Genomic DNA, 14,379 nt, shown 5'->3' with positions numbered 1-14,379 from the left:
GGCATTCCCAGGCAGACCCCTGTCTTGGGGGCAAATGCCCCAGAGGCTCCAGGTTACCCACGGGCTCAGGGATGGCTCCCACGGGGTGTTTCCAGTTCTCTGGAGAGTCGAGTAAGGTCCCGGAGCGCACGGCCCTGAGGCTTGGCCGGGGGGCTCGGGAGACAGGGCGTCCCCAGCCGGCCGCCCACCGGCAGCCCGGCGCTGTCACGTTCCAGCCGCCTGACTCAGGCCGCGTAGGGCGGGGAGCCGGGAGGCGGTGCCGGCGCCCGCCTCGGCCCCGGAGGCGGCACCAGGAAGCGCCCGCCCCGGCCGGAGCCGCCATGTAACCGGCGCCGCCCGGAGCCCGAGCCGCGCGGGCCCCAGCGACCCGCCCGCCATGGGGGACGAAGACGAGGATGAGAGCTGCGCCGTGGAGCTGCGGATCACTGAAGGTGGGTGTGGGCCCTGACTGCGGCTGCCCCGGGCGGGCCGGGCCGGGTCATGGACCGGCTGGGTTCATTCACCCCCTGTGCCCACAGCCAACCTGACCGGGCACGAGGAGAAGGTGAGCGTGGAGAACTTCGAGCTGCTCAAGGTGCTGGGCACGGGAGGTGAGGACCCCCATCCACCGGGCAGGCGTCCCAGGCGCGGTGCCCCTGACCTCCTGCCTGCTCACTCCTGGGCCTGGGCCAGGCCACTGAGCAGGCCCCCCACCCTTTCCCGGCACAGCCTGCCTTGCCTGCCCCGCCCTGCCTTGCCAGGGTTTGCATGCCCACTTCCAGGGCACTCCACGTTGACATCACTCCTCCCTCCACGGTCCTGTGCGTGCATACCCCCCTGGATTTGCCAACACCTTGGGGAGGGGGACTTGCACCCCTCTCAAGTTATTTGCATAGCTCCTCCCTTTCTTTCAATATGGGATCCCCTCCCACATTTTGCAAACGCCCCAGCGCTGGTTTGCGCATCTCTTCCCCAGCCAGGTGCACACCTCTGCCTCCCTTCCTTGCACTGGCATCTTTTCACATCCATCTGATCTCTCGCAGATTTGCACATGCCCCGCCCCCACGCCTCGAAGCAGGCCCCCTGGAGTTGCATGCTCTCCAGCCTGGTTTGCACATCCTTTCCCTGGTTTTGCTGGGCACCCTCCCGGGGTGTGCACACCCTTTCCTTAGAAGGCTCTGCCAGCTTTTTGCACACCTGCCTCTTGCCCCGGCTCCTTCGCCTAATTTGCACACCCTCCTGGGTTGGCATCGCCCCCACCCCCCAAGCCTGCACCAATCTCCCGCTCACAGCCTACCCTCCACCCACTCGCTGCTCCCACAGCCTACGGCAAGGTGTTCCTGGTGCGGAAGGCGGGCGGGCATGACGCGGGGAAGCTGTACGCCATGAAGGTGCTGCGCAAGGCGGCGCTGGTGCAGCGCGCCAAGACGCAGGAGCACACGCGCACCGAGCGCTCCGTGCTGGAGCTTGTGCGCCAGGCGCCCTTCCTGGTCACGCTGCACTACGCTTTCCAGACGGATGCCAAGCTGCACCTCATCCTGGGTGAGCGCACGCCACATCCCAACGGGGGTGGTGTGGCTGGGGGCAGGCGAGGCCACCTGACGGGGCTGCTTCCTAACTTCCGCTGCACCTCCCAGACTATGTGAGCGGCGGAGAGATGTTCACCCACCTCTACCAGCGCCAGTACTTCAAGGAGGCTGAGGTGCGCGTGTATGGGGGTGAGATCGTGCTGGCCCTGGAACACCTGCACAAGGTGGGTGAAGACCTGGTCACAGGCTGTTGCCATGGGAACTGGGTCTGGGCCTTCGAAGGAATCTGCAGGCAGGGCAGCCTCAGGCTTCCCCCTGGGCTTCCTGGGGGGCCAGTGGTGAGCTGGGTGGGAACTGGAGCTACTTCCCCAGGACCCCTTACAAGAAGCCTCATCGCTGCCTGCTGGGGTCCCCTCCCCTGGCACCTCCTCGAAGGGGCTTTCCTTTTTCAGGGAACTCAGGGCTGCATTCACAGAACTTCCTCAAACGGAAACCTCATGGCCTGGCTCCAAAGGCCCCCTTGAAATGGGGCTCTTCACGCAGACTTTCCTCTCTCTGGGACCTTGGGGCCTGTCCCACGGGGCCCTCCTTCTTTGCTTTATATCTTTTTTTTTTTTTTTTTTTTTGAGACGGAGTCTCGCTCTGTCACCCAGGCTGGAGTGCAGTGGTGCGATCTCGGCTCACTGCAAGCTCCGCCTCCTGGGTTCAGGCCATTCTCCTGCCTCAGCCTCCCAAGTAGCTGGGACTACAGGCACCCACCACCACACCCGGTTTATTTTTTCTATTTTTAGTAGAGACGGGGTTTCACCATGTTAGCCAGGATGGTCTTGATCTCCTGACCTCGTGATCCACTCGCCTCGGCCTCCCAAAGTGCTGGGATTACAGGCGTTAGCCACCGCGCCCGGCCTGCTTTATATCTTAAATGGCCTTTTTTATTCAGTGGCTCTGCCCTGAAGACCCCCCTCTACAGGCAGATGACCTTCTCTGGGGGGGGGGGTCTCCTTATCCTGAGCAGGGCCAGGAGCTGCAGGAGCTAGGGAGGGTTTGGGAGAGGAGGCCTCAGCACCTCTCTTGCTCCTACCAGCTCGGCATCATTTACCGCGACCTGAAACTGGAGAATGTGCTGCTGGACTCCGAGGGCCACATTGTCCTCACGGACTTCGGGCTGAGCAAGGAGTTCCTGACGGAGGAGGTGAGTGGAGGTTGTCTCTGCCTGCGGTGTCGCATTTGATCCTCCTTCCTGCCTCTTCCTGCTCTGGGCCTGCATTCTGGGGCTGCAGAAGTGAATAGCTCCAAGAAGTTTCCACAGCTCAACTCTCCAACCTCACAAGTTGAGCAAGTCTTACTCTGGGCCTTGTGGGGCGCTGGAGCACAGGAGAGGCTTGGCCATCTAAACAGGACCTCTTGCCCTCCCAGAAAGAGCGGACCTTCTCCTTCTGTGGCACCATTGAGTACATGGCCCCGGAAATCATCCGTAGCAAGGCGGGTCATGGCAAGGTGGGTTGGCAGGGAAGTGGGGCTGGGGGAGGTGGAAAGGGGGGGTGTGAGGCAGGGGAGACGCAGGCTCTCACCCTGGCTCCACCCACAGGCTGTGGACTGGTGGAGCCTGGGCATCTTGCTCTTCGAGCTGCTGACGGGAGCCTCGCCCTTCACCCTGGAGGGTGAGAGGAACACGCAGGCTGAGGTGTCTCGGTGAGTAGAGCTGGACGTGGAGGGCGGCCAGGGGGCTGCAGGGCCTGCCTGGGCAGCGCTGTGGGGGGGGGGCTTGCTGCCCCTGACGCCCCCCCAATCCTCCCAGACGGATCCTGAAGTGCTCCCCTCCCTTCCCCCCTCGGATCGGGCCCGTGGCGCAGGACCTGCTGCAGCGGCTGCTTTGCAAGGATCCCAAGAAGCGATTGGGCGCGGGGCCCCAGGGGGCACAGGAAGTCCGGAACCACCCTTTCTTCCAGGTGAGGCTCCTGACTCAGGGCCCCACATCCCCTGGTGCATACCCAGGTGGGGCTGCTGTTCCAGGTTGAGGTTGTGCCTGGCCAGTTTCACTTTATTTGGAAATCCCCCCAGAGAAAGAAAGCAAGTGTGTGTAAGCTAGGTTTCTCTTCACATCCATCCCCACTGAAACTTGGCAGATGCATTCCTGAAAGAAAGGACTCTAGGTTCATTGGCTGTTGGGACTGTCAGGGATTTGAGAATGGATTGGTTGGTCCTTTCATTGGACAGACCCAGAGAAGGCAGGTGACCTGCCCCAGATGGCACAGTAAATGGTGCTGAGCTGGGAACAGACCTTGGCTCTAGATAGATCTCCTGCTGGCCCAGATCAGTACTAAAACCCACACTTACGGCTTTTAGCACCCACCCAGGCATTTTGTTCTTTATCCCTGTCCCTGTGCAGTCTGTGTGCCTGTCATTCAGAAGGACAGTTGGTCAGCACACATGGGTGTTTGCTCACTTGTTAGGAGCACACACGTTAGAGTACAGTGCAGAGTGAATCTGGCCATGTGAGAATGCTCTGACTCAGGGGCTGGGTCTGGCCAGCGTCATCGCCCAGCAGGACTTTGTAACAGTGAATAGCTACTGTGTGTCGGCCCTTTATAGACATGAACACATTTCACCCTCACAACTACCTGATTCTTATTTTTTAGATGGAGTTTCACTTTGTCTCCGGGGCTGGAGTACAGTGGTGCGATCTCAGCTCACTGCAACCTCCAGTTCACGAGTTCAAGCGATCCTGCTGCCTCAGCCTCCCAAGTAGTTGGGATTACAGGCACATGCCACCACGAGTGGCTAATTTTTATATTTTTAGTAGAGACGGGGTTTCACCATTTTGGCCAGGCTGGTCTCGAACTCCTGACCTCAAGTGATCCACCTGCCTCAGCCTCCCAAAGTGCTGGGATTACAGGCGTAAGCCACAGCGCCCTGCTGTGGGGACAAGGGGCAACCACCTTGATTCTTGTCCCCATCTTTACAGATGAGGAAGCTGAGGCTCCAAACAATTAAGTACTTTGTCCAGGAAGTGATGGAGCTCAGATTCAACCCAAGGCTGGGTGGCTTGAATGCCTGTCCTTAATGGTCTTCTGCTTAAGTGTAGGCATCAGATTTGCCACTCATCTGACATCTAAACACAAGCACCCATTTCTGGGCACTTATTGTGGGCCAGGTACTGTGTTACTCATACTTCGAGCGCCGTCTCTTTGAATCTTCCAAGCCCTGGGAGGGCCTGCCTGAGATGATTTCTTAGACAGGAATCTATGTCTTTGAGGTGAAGATGTCCCTTTGCACAGGGTGGGGAGTTGGGGGCGGGGAAAGCATCTGAGCAGTGTTGGTTTCTTTCAGTGAATTCCTCAAGCCCACCCTTCGCCTATGCTGGGTGCTGCGCCAGATGCTGGAATGGGTTGACCAGTAATACAGGAGGGGTCCCAAGGTCTTCAAGGCCTGATGTGTGGCAGGGGCCTTTCCCTCCTTCTGTCTTTCCTTTTTCTTTTTTCTTTTTTGGAGACAGAGTCTTACTCTATCGCCGAGAGTGCAGTGGCACGATCTCGGCTCACTGCAACCTCTGCCTCCCTGGTTCAAGTGATTCTCCTGCCTCAGCCTCCCGAGTAGCTGGGATTACAGGTGCGCACCATCGTGGCCAGCTAATTTTTGTATTTTTAGTAGAGTTAGGGATTCACCACGTTGGCCAGGTTGGTTTCAAACTCCTGGCCTCATGATCCACCCACCTTGGTCTCCCAAAGTGCTGGGATTACAGACGTGAGCCACCGCACCTGACCTCCTTCTGCCTTTTCTTGGACAGCTTCTTTGGTGATAGCAGTGCTTAGGTCCTTGGTGGTAGAACTGGGGCCTTCCAACTTGAGTCAGTCACCTTGGCTACAGTGACAAAAAGTCCAACTCAAAATGGTGATATCCGTTGGAATCAAGTTTGGTGCTAGCAACAGAGATCAGAATGAACACAGTGACCTAAGAGGTTTGCTTATAAGTAAACCTTTTATTATACTTACTTATAAATAAGTGGCTTACTTATTTTTCTTCTCACATAAAAGAAGCCCAGATTAGCAGACCAGGGCTGCCATGGTGTCTTCACGGTGCCACATTGTCTTCGGGAATCCAAACTCTTCTTCTTTTTTTAAAAAAAAATTTTTTTTTTTTAAAATTCTTAGCCAAGTAGCTTCTATCCCTGGGGTTGCTTCATGGTCCAACATGGTTGCTGGAGCTCTTGCCATCTAAGCTGTCTCCCAGGTAGGGAGCAGGAGGAAGGAGAAGGGGCAAAACGGGCACTTGCCAACTAGCAACCTCCCTCTTGAGGATCTTTCCCTGGAATCTTACATAATAATTTTTGCTGATAAGTTTTGGTCACCCCTAACTGCAAGCAAGTTTGTAAAATATTCTTTTAACTGTGTATATTGGTTCCTGGAATAAAACTGGGGCTATGGTACTAAGGAAGATAGGGAGAATGGATATTGAGCAGGCAATCCACAGGTTCTGCCACATTAGCTTAAACATAAAAGGGCACGTTTTGGTTCCCATAAGTGAAAAGGCCAAGGGAAAGTTATCTGACTTAAGCACATCCAGGTGCTGAAACTATGTCCCTTGGTTCTGCTTTTCTGCATGGGGACTTCATCTAACCCTGACAGGGTCCCCAGCAGTTCCAGACCACATCCTTTTAGATTTAAGTCCAGTAGGAGAAAGAGATTTGTTTGTTTTTTCACGCCAACTCTTTTTTTTTTTTGAAACGGGGTTTTCACTCTTGTCACCCAGGCTGGAGTGCAGTGGCGCTATCTTGGCTCACTGCAGCCTTTGCTTCCTGAGTTCAAGCGATTCTCCTGCCTCAGCCTCCCAAGTAGCTGGGATTACAGGTGTGCACCACCATGCCCAGCTAATTTTTTTTTTTTGTATTTTTAGTAGAGATGGGGTTTCACCGTGTTAACCAGGCTAGTCTTGAACTCCTGACCTCAGGTGATCCAGCCTCCTCGGCCTCCCAAAATCCTGGGATTATAGGCATGAGACACCATGCCCAACCTTTTCACACCAATTCTATTAAAAGTTCCAGAACTGACTAAGTGTGGTGGAATGGTGGTTCTCTAAGGGGAGCAGGGATTGTATTATCAGAGGGAGAGAGAAGCCAGGGAGGGAGGAGGAATAGCTGCCCACCCCAAATGCCAGATGGGCCGTTGCCTCATGGAGGAACTGCTCAGTGAGGGTGGGCTGAGTGAAGGGAGTTTCTCGTGCCTGACCTTTGACACCTAATCTCTGATTCCCTTCCCTCAGGGCCTAGATTGGGCTGCTCTGGCTGCCAGGAAGATTCCAGCCCCATTCCGGCCCCAAATCCGCTCAGAGCTGGATGTGGGCAACTTTGCAGAGGAATTCACTCGGCTGGAGCCTGTCTACTCACCCCCTGGCAGCCCCCCACCTGGGGACCCCCGCATCTTTCAGGTGAGGATAAACTCATGGAACTCAGATGCAGGAGAGATGAGATGTCGCTGTCTGCCTCAGCCCTGGCTGACCCGAGGACACTGCCTAGGCCTTGTGTCCTGATTGGGACTCAACGTCTCCCCTAGATGTCTCCACGTAAAGGGGACCTAGGGTTGTCGGTCACAGAGACCACCGGGGCAGGATGTGTGTTTGATAGTTCATGATTTATCTTTAAACCTTCTGTTAATTTCCCTTCTATTCCATCATCTCTTTATTGTTATGTAAAAATATTATTTAAATTTATTCACTTGCAGCTGGGTGAGGTGGCTCACACCTGTAATCCCAGCACTTTGGGAGGCTGACGTGGGCAGATCACCTCAGGTCAGGAGTTCAAGACCAGCCTGGCCAACATGGTGAAACCCCATCTCTACTAAAAATACAAAAATTAGCTGGATGTGGTGGTGGGTGCATGTAATCCCAGCTACTCCGGAGGCTGAGGTGGGAGAATCGCTTGAACCTGGGAGGTGGAAGTTGCAGTGAGCTGAGATCGCACCATTGCATTCCAGGCTGGATGACAGAGTAAAACTCTGTCTCAAAAAAAAACAAAACAAAGAAAAAAGAGATCTTCACCTGCTTATGTGGACACCTAGGAGGAGACACATGTCGATACTGTGGCTTTGCACGCCCTTGGCATACCATGGTACACTCCTGGAGGGACGGGTCCCCTCCACTGATTTTTTATTTTTTATTTTTTTGAGATGGAGTCTCAGTCTGTCGCCAGGCTAGAGTGCAGTGGCTCGATCTTGGCTCACTGCAATCTCCGCCTCCTGGCTTCAAACGATTCTCCTGCCTCAGCCTCCTGAGTAGTTGGGACTACAGGCATGTGCCACCACGCCCAGCTAATTTTTGTATTTTTAGTACAGACAGGGTTTCACCATGTTGGCCTGGATGGTCTTGATCTTTTGACCTTGCGGTCCGCCCGCCTCAGCCTCCCAAAGTGCTGGGATTAGAGGCGTGAACCACCACGCCCAGCCCCCTCCACTGAATTTTAGAAGCTTACACCTTTTGGACAAGTCCAAACTCCCTTTGCTTGGCATTGAGGCCCTTCATGATGTGGTCCTTGCTTAGAACCTGAGCCTCAGTTCTCATCATTTTCCTACTGGATGCTCTGGAGGGCATGATCGAACTGCTCAGAGGTTCCAGAATACACCTCTGTACCTTTGCACGTGCTATTCCTGCTACCTGGAGTACATTCCTTACAGTAGTCTACCAGGCAAGCTTCTCATCTCTTTTAGGCCTCCTTGTCTGCTCACCTGGCCCAGGGGGTCAGTTACCCTTTCTCTGTGCTACAGTCCTCTGTGGACAGCACCTCCTTCTGTGCAGTTTATCATGTTGCCATAATGATCATATCATTATCACTAAATAAACCGGTATGGTTTGTTTAATAGACAGACCAAGTATGGCTGGATAAATCCCTTCTCTGAAGCTCTTAGAATTGACAACTCTGTGCTTGAATGTCCACATTCCATTCCATTGTCTCACAGCCCTCATGAGAAAGTTCTTTCTCGTGAATTGGTAGGTACTTTCATTCATTCATTTAATGATTCAAAAATGTGTAGTGAGTGCCTAAAATATTCCATGTACGGATCTGGGTACTACATTTTTAGGAGAAAATGACACATAGTTTATTTTTAAAATTATTTTTAAAATTAATTAATTAATTAATTCTTTTAGAGACAGGATCTTGTTCTGTCACCCAGGCTGGAGTGCAGTTGGGCAACCATGGCTCACTGCAATCTTGAACTCCTGGACTTGAGTGATCCTCCCACCTCAGCCTGCCCAATAGCTAGGACTATAGGCAAGTGCCACCACACCCAGATAATTATTATTATCATTTTTTTTGAGATGGAGTTTCACTCTTGTTGCCCAGGCTAGAGTGCAATGGCATGATATTGGCTCACCGCAACCTCTGCCTCCCGGGTTCAAGCGATTCTATGTGCCTCAGCCTCCTGAGTGGCTGGGATTACAGGCATGTGCCACCATGCCTGGCTAATTTTTGTATTATTAGTAGAGATGGGGTTTCTCCATGTTGGTCAGGCTGGTCTCAAACTCCTGACCTCAGGTGATCTACCTGCCTCAGCCTCCCAAAGTGCTGGGATTACAGGCGTGAGCCACCGTGCCTGGCCGCAACACACAATTAAAATGACCCTTGAAAGCTCCTCAAATTGCCAGGACATGGATCTTTAGGAAAAGCAAATAATTAACTCTGGTTTCTTTTTGCATTTCTTCAGTAGCTCCCCTTGCAGAAGAAGCCAAAGTCTGGCTTGAAAGGGAGGAATAAAGGTTTTTTTCCTCAGCGGATAGAGTTGGATTGTCATAGGCTAAGCGTGAATTCAGGCCACACTTAGAATACATTCAGTGATCCTTTCAGGGCCTTCAGCCCTTGGCACCTGGGGAGGAATAGGTGGTCACTCTGATGAGAAAGTTGGGGTCACAGGCTGGTGGGGACAGACATGACTCCAAGTGATTATAAAACCAGGTGGAATAAAATGTGCCCATATATCCTATGTGTACCAGGATGCAATTGGAACACCCGCCACTGCCCCCTTGTCCAGGGTCTTGCCTCTGCCTGGTTCCCCACCAGAGTCTCCTCACCTGCACCCCCAACCCCCATGCCCATCCCCCCGACTCCTGCCCTGCAGGGATACTCCTTTGTGGCACCCTCCATCCTCTTCGACCACAACAATGCGGTGATGACCGATGTGCTGGAAGCGCCTGGTGCTGGAGACCCGCCAGGTCGGGCAGCGGTGGCCAGGAGCGCTATGATGCAGGTGGGCTGGGCTGGGCTGGGGGGAAATTGGTTTTAGGAGAGGCCTAGGCCGGGGGGACTCTAGGCCTAGATCCAACTGGTGCCTGCAGCGTGAGCTCGGTGAGGTCCCAAGCCTCTGCGACATGGGGCGTGGCGGGGCCGCGGGGCTACCAGGTGGGACCTCTGACACGCCCCCTTCGCCTTCGCCTCCAGGACTCGCCCTTCTTCCAGCAGTACGAGCTGGACCTGCGGGAGCCTGCTCTGGGCCAGGGCAGCTTCTCTGTGTGTCGCCGCTGCCGCCAGCGCCAGAGCGGCCAGGAGTTCGCAGTCAAGATCCTCAGTCGCAGGTGGGAGGGCCCAGGCGTGGGTAGGGGTGGGGTGGCAGAGCGCCGTCCCGGGGGCGGGGCCGAAGCATGGAGACCGTAACTCCTGCTGCGTCCCCCAGGCTGGAGGCGAACACGCAGCGCGAAGTGGCTGCCCTGCGCCTGTGCCAGTCACATCCCAACGTGGTGAATCTGCACGAGGTGCATCACGACCAGGTGATGGCTTCCGGCTGGGGGAGGGCGGAGAGAAAAGGGGCAGGCGGCGGGGCTTGGGGGCACTATGGGCGGGATCTAGGGGCAAATTGGGAGGGGCCTAGCGTTTGACTGGGGCCCAAAGGGACCAGGGAGGCGCAGGAAGTGGAATTTGAGGGGAGTAGGGCCTAAGGACAGGAAGGCGGAGCTGAGGATGGACAGTAAAAGGGACTTTGGCTGGGCACGATGGCTCACGCCTGTGATCCCAGCACTTTGGGAGGCGGAGGTGGGCTGATCACTTGAGGTCAGGAGTTCAAGACCAGCCTGGGAACACCGCGAAAAATACAAAAATTAGCCGGACGCGGTGGCATGCGCCTGTAATCCCAGCTACTTGGGAGGCTGAGGCATGAGAATCGCTTGAACCCGGGAGGCAGAGGTTACAGTGAGCCGAGATCATGCCACGGCACTCCAGCCTGGGCGACAAAGCGAGACTGGCTCCAAAAAAAAAAAAAAAAAGAAAGAAAAAGGATTTTGAGGAGGGGGTGCTTGAACTTGGGCAGGGCCCGAGGGCTGGGGACCGGGCCTGGGTGGTGGGAGAGGGCCCGCCACCGTGGGCAGGTGGGCAGGTGGTGACCGTGGCCCGCCACTCCGCCCGCAGCTGCACACGTACCTGGTTCTGGAGCTACTGCGGGGTGGGGAGCTGCTGGAGCACATCCGCAAGAAGCGGCACTTCAGTGAGTCGGAAGCGAGCCAGATCCTGCGCAGCCTCGTGTCGGCCGTGAGCTTCATGCACGAGGAGGCGGGCGTGGTGCACCGCGACCTCAAGCCAGAGGTGGGCGAGCAGCCTCGGCGGCGGGGCGGGGCTGTGGCGTCCGGGGCTGCCTCTGACCACCACCCCGCCGCCCTCGCAGAACATCCTGTACGCTGACGACACGCCCGGGGCCCCGGTGAAGATCATCGACTTCGGGTTCGCGCGGCTGCGGCCGCAGAGTCCCGGGGTGCCCATGCAGACGCCCTGCTTCACGCTGCAGTACGCTGCCCCGGAGCTGCTGGCCCAGCAGGGCTACGACGAGTCCTGCGACCTTTGGAGCCTGGGTGTCATTCTGGTATGGGACGCGGTCCTCGAGGCGGTGTCAGGGTCGCTCTGGCGTCTTCCTGATGTGGAGCAGCACGAGGGAGGGAATAGGGGTCATCTTGGTGGGGGCGGCTGGGTTTCGTCTGAGGCTGGGATCGGGGTGATTCAAATACAGAGGCGGGGCCGGGCGCGGTGGCTCAAGCCTGTAATCCCAGCACTTTGGGAGGCCGAGACGGGCGGATCACGAGGTCAGGAGATCGAGACCATCCTGGCTAACACGGTGAAACCCCGTCTCTACTAAAAAATACAAAAAACTAGCTGGGCGAGGTGGCGGGCGCCTGTAGTCCCAGCTACTGGGGAGGCTGAGGCAGGAGAATGGCGTAAACACGGGAGGCGGAACTTGCAGTGAGCTGAGATCCGGCCACTGCACTTCAGCCCGGGCGACAGAGCGAGACTATCTCAAAAAAACAAAAAACAAAAAACAAAAAAAAAAAAAACAGAGGCAGGGTCGCTCTGGTGCTAGAGTCGGAGCATCCGGCTATTGGGGGTTAGAAGTCAGGGTTCACCAAGCGTGGGTCTCAGGAGTGCTCCTAGTGGGGAGGGTGAGTGGTTCTGTGGGAGCTGAGGGGTCAGCCTCGGCCCCGCAGCCTGGGCCGGTCTCACCTTCCCTTCACCCCTCCTAGTACATGATGCTGTCGGGGCAGGTCCCCTTCCAGGGGGCCTCTGGCCAGGGCGGGCAGAGCCAGGCGGCCGAGATCATGTGCAAAATCCGCGAAGGGCGCTTCTCCCTTGACGGGGAGGCCTGGCAGGGCGTATCCGAGGAAGCCAAGGAGCTGGTCCGAGGTGCGGAGCTGGAGGTCACAGACCATGGTTGGGGAGGGGGACGCTGGACAGAGATGGTCACTGGGTCATGTGTCCTGGTTGGAGATGGGTAGGGGAGGAGAGTGGAGCTGTTACCATCTCTTTGGGGCTCAGCCTCTACACCAGGCTCCTCCCACACTTCCTTGCCCCGCCTCCAGGGCTCCTGACTGTGGACCCCACCAAGCGGCTGAAGCTCGAGGGACTGCGGGACAGCTCGTGGCTGCAAGACGGCAGCGCGCGCTCCTCGCCTCCGCTCCGGACGCCCGACGTGCTCGAGTCCTCTGGGCCCGCAGTGCGCTCGGGTCTCAACGCCACCTTCATGGTAAGGGGCGGGGTCCGTTGAAGGGGTGGGCAGAGCCTCGAGAGGTGGGGTCTGGGAAGGCGGGGCCATCGGAGCCCAGAAAGGGGAGGTGCAGCCGGGCGCAGTGGCTCACCCCTGTAATCCCAACGCTATGGGAGGCTGAGGCGGGCGGATCAGGAGGTCAGGAGTTCGAGACCCGCTGGAACAACATGGTGAAACCCCGTCTCTACTAAAAATACAAAAATTAGCTGGGCGTGGTGGCGCGCGCCTGTAATCCCAGCTACTCAGAGGCTGAGTCAGGAGAATCTCTTGAACCCAGGAGGCGGAGGTTGCAGTGAGCTGAGATTGCACAACTGCACTCCAGCCTGGGCGACAGAGCGAGACTCCGTCAAAAAAAAAAAAAAAAAAAAAAAAAAAGGGGAGGTGAACCGAATCCGGCCTCTGGTCGGTCTGGAGGCCAAGGCCCTGTCGGCCTAGGCCTTGACTTAGGCGGCTGGAGGCAGGGTCTGGGAATGGGGGTCAAAGTCAGATCTGGAAGCCGGGGTCAGGGGGGTGGGGGCACGTGATCACCCTTTCCTTTCTGCCAGGCGTTCAACCGGGGCAAGCGGGAGGGCTTCTTCCTGAAGAGCGTGGAGAACGCACCCCTGGCCAAGCGGCGGAAGCAGAAGCTGCGGAGCGCCACCGCCTCCCGCCGGGGCTCCCCCGCACCAGCCGCCCCGGGTCGAGCCCCCACCGCCGCCAAGGGGGCCCCCCGCCGAGCCAATGGCCCCCTGCCCCCCTCCTAATCCCCGCCACTGTGACCCCCTTCCCTCATAGGGGCTGTGACCTGGGAGCCCGGCTCACTCCTGGAGGCCTCTGCCAGCAGCCGACCTGATCCCTAAGGGACTGTCCTTCCCTCTCCTACCCCACCCCACTCCCAGACAGAGCAGAAGTATTTTTATAAGCAGAGAATTTTTTATGTCTTACCAGATAGAAATGCAGGGAAGGGGGGGCCTGCTGGGGAGTGGGGTTTGGGGGGCCCTATCCCACAACACTGCCTCTTCTGGGCAGAAGGCCCCTCCAGGGGGACTGCTCCAACAGGAAAGGGCCCCTCCCCCACTTCTAAGCACTGAGTTAGGAGTGCTAACTCCTAAACTGGGACCCCCTCCCCTGTTCTCCCCTGAGGCCCCGTTCCTGGGAGGGTCACCCCTCAACTGTCACTTTATGGACTGTCTGTGCAATTACGTCCACCAAAGACCTGTGTTGGGGGGACTGAAGGAGGGGCCCTGGGGACCCCCTGAAGCATTTCTGCCTCATTTTATGTCACCTGCTTCTCCCCTGTTGGGGCTAAGGAAGGAGATAGGTGGCCCCTAAAAGAGGAGGCCCTCTTCTCACCCACCCCCTCCCCTTTGGCACAGCTACTCCTGGCTGGGGGTGGGGCCTTGGGGGTCTGGGCTGGGCATCCATGGTCACTGCCTCAGCCCATCTAGGCTGTGCCTTTGACTTTAAAATAAAAGTCCACCCAGTGCTGTGTGTGGCATCTGTGTGTTCTCGTTTGTGTTGTGGGTGTCTAGAGCAGAGATTCTGGGCAGACAGGCTGCTAGCCCATGGAGTTTGGGACCTCAGTGGGGAGGGACAGGCAGACTCTTCTTTGCTCCTTGACTTTTGCTATGAGCAGGAGGGCGCAACTCTCATTCTGGGTGTATGTCTGGACAGCTCTGCTGGGTATCATTTAGGATTCTCTTGGTCGTAAATACAGCTGCTGCTTGACTTAGCTTGGAATTACATCCCGATAAACCCAACTTAAATAGAAAATGCTGAAAGCCGAAAATACATTTAATGTCTGCAACACAGCAGACGGTGCCCGACTTAGGATCGTTTGATTTACTGGCTTTCAACTTTACCATGGTGCCAAAGCGATAGGCTTT

At 56.5% G+C, this 14,379-nt stretch overlaps 1 protein-coding gene across 2 annotated transcripts; it reads left to right on the top strand.

Moving 5' to 3' along the window:
- Positions 1-282: 282 nt before the first annotated feature.
- Positions 283-13,989, top strand: LOC105469520 (ribosomal protein S6 kinase A4). Of its 2 annotated transcripts, none has more exons than XM_071074390.1 (17): positions 283-431; positions 519-590; positions 1,303-1,521; positions 1,617-1,732; positions 2,593-2,700; positions 2,925-3,005; positions 3,097-3,200; positions 3,307-3,457; positions 6,768-6,932; positions 9,614-9,742; positions 9,934-10,067; positions 10,166-10,259; positions 10,894-11,067; positions 11,147-11,341; positions 11,994-12,153; positions 12,330-12,493; positions 13,060-13,989. In XM_071074390.1, exons 1-17 carry the CDS (start codon positions 377-379, stop codon positions 13,255-13,257), a joined length of 2,319 nt encoding a protein of 772 aa, XP_070930491.1. In that variant the 5' UTR covers positions 283-376; the 3' UTR covers positions 13,258-13,989. The 2 variants fall into 2 exon arrangements, with proteins under 2 accessions (XP_070930491.1, XP_070930492.1); XM_071074391.1 differs by having other exon boundaries at positions 286-431; positions 519-544.
- The last annotated feature ends 390 nt before the right edge of the window (positions 13,990-14,379 follow it).

The sequence above is a fragment of the Macaca nemestrina genome, chromosome 12 (assembly GCF_043159975.1).
Source record: "Macaca nemestrina isolate mMacNem1 chromosome 12, mMacNem.hap1, whole genome shotgun sequence".
In the NCBI taxonomy this organism is placed as follows: Eukaryota; Metazoa; Chordata; class Mammalia; order Primates; family Cercopithecidae; genus Macaca; species Macaca nemestrina.
Note: the sequence above shows the minus strand (reverse complement) of the source record. Positions and strands in the feature narration are given on the sequence as shown.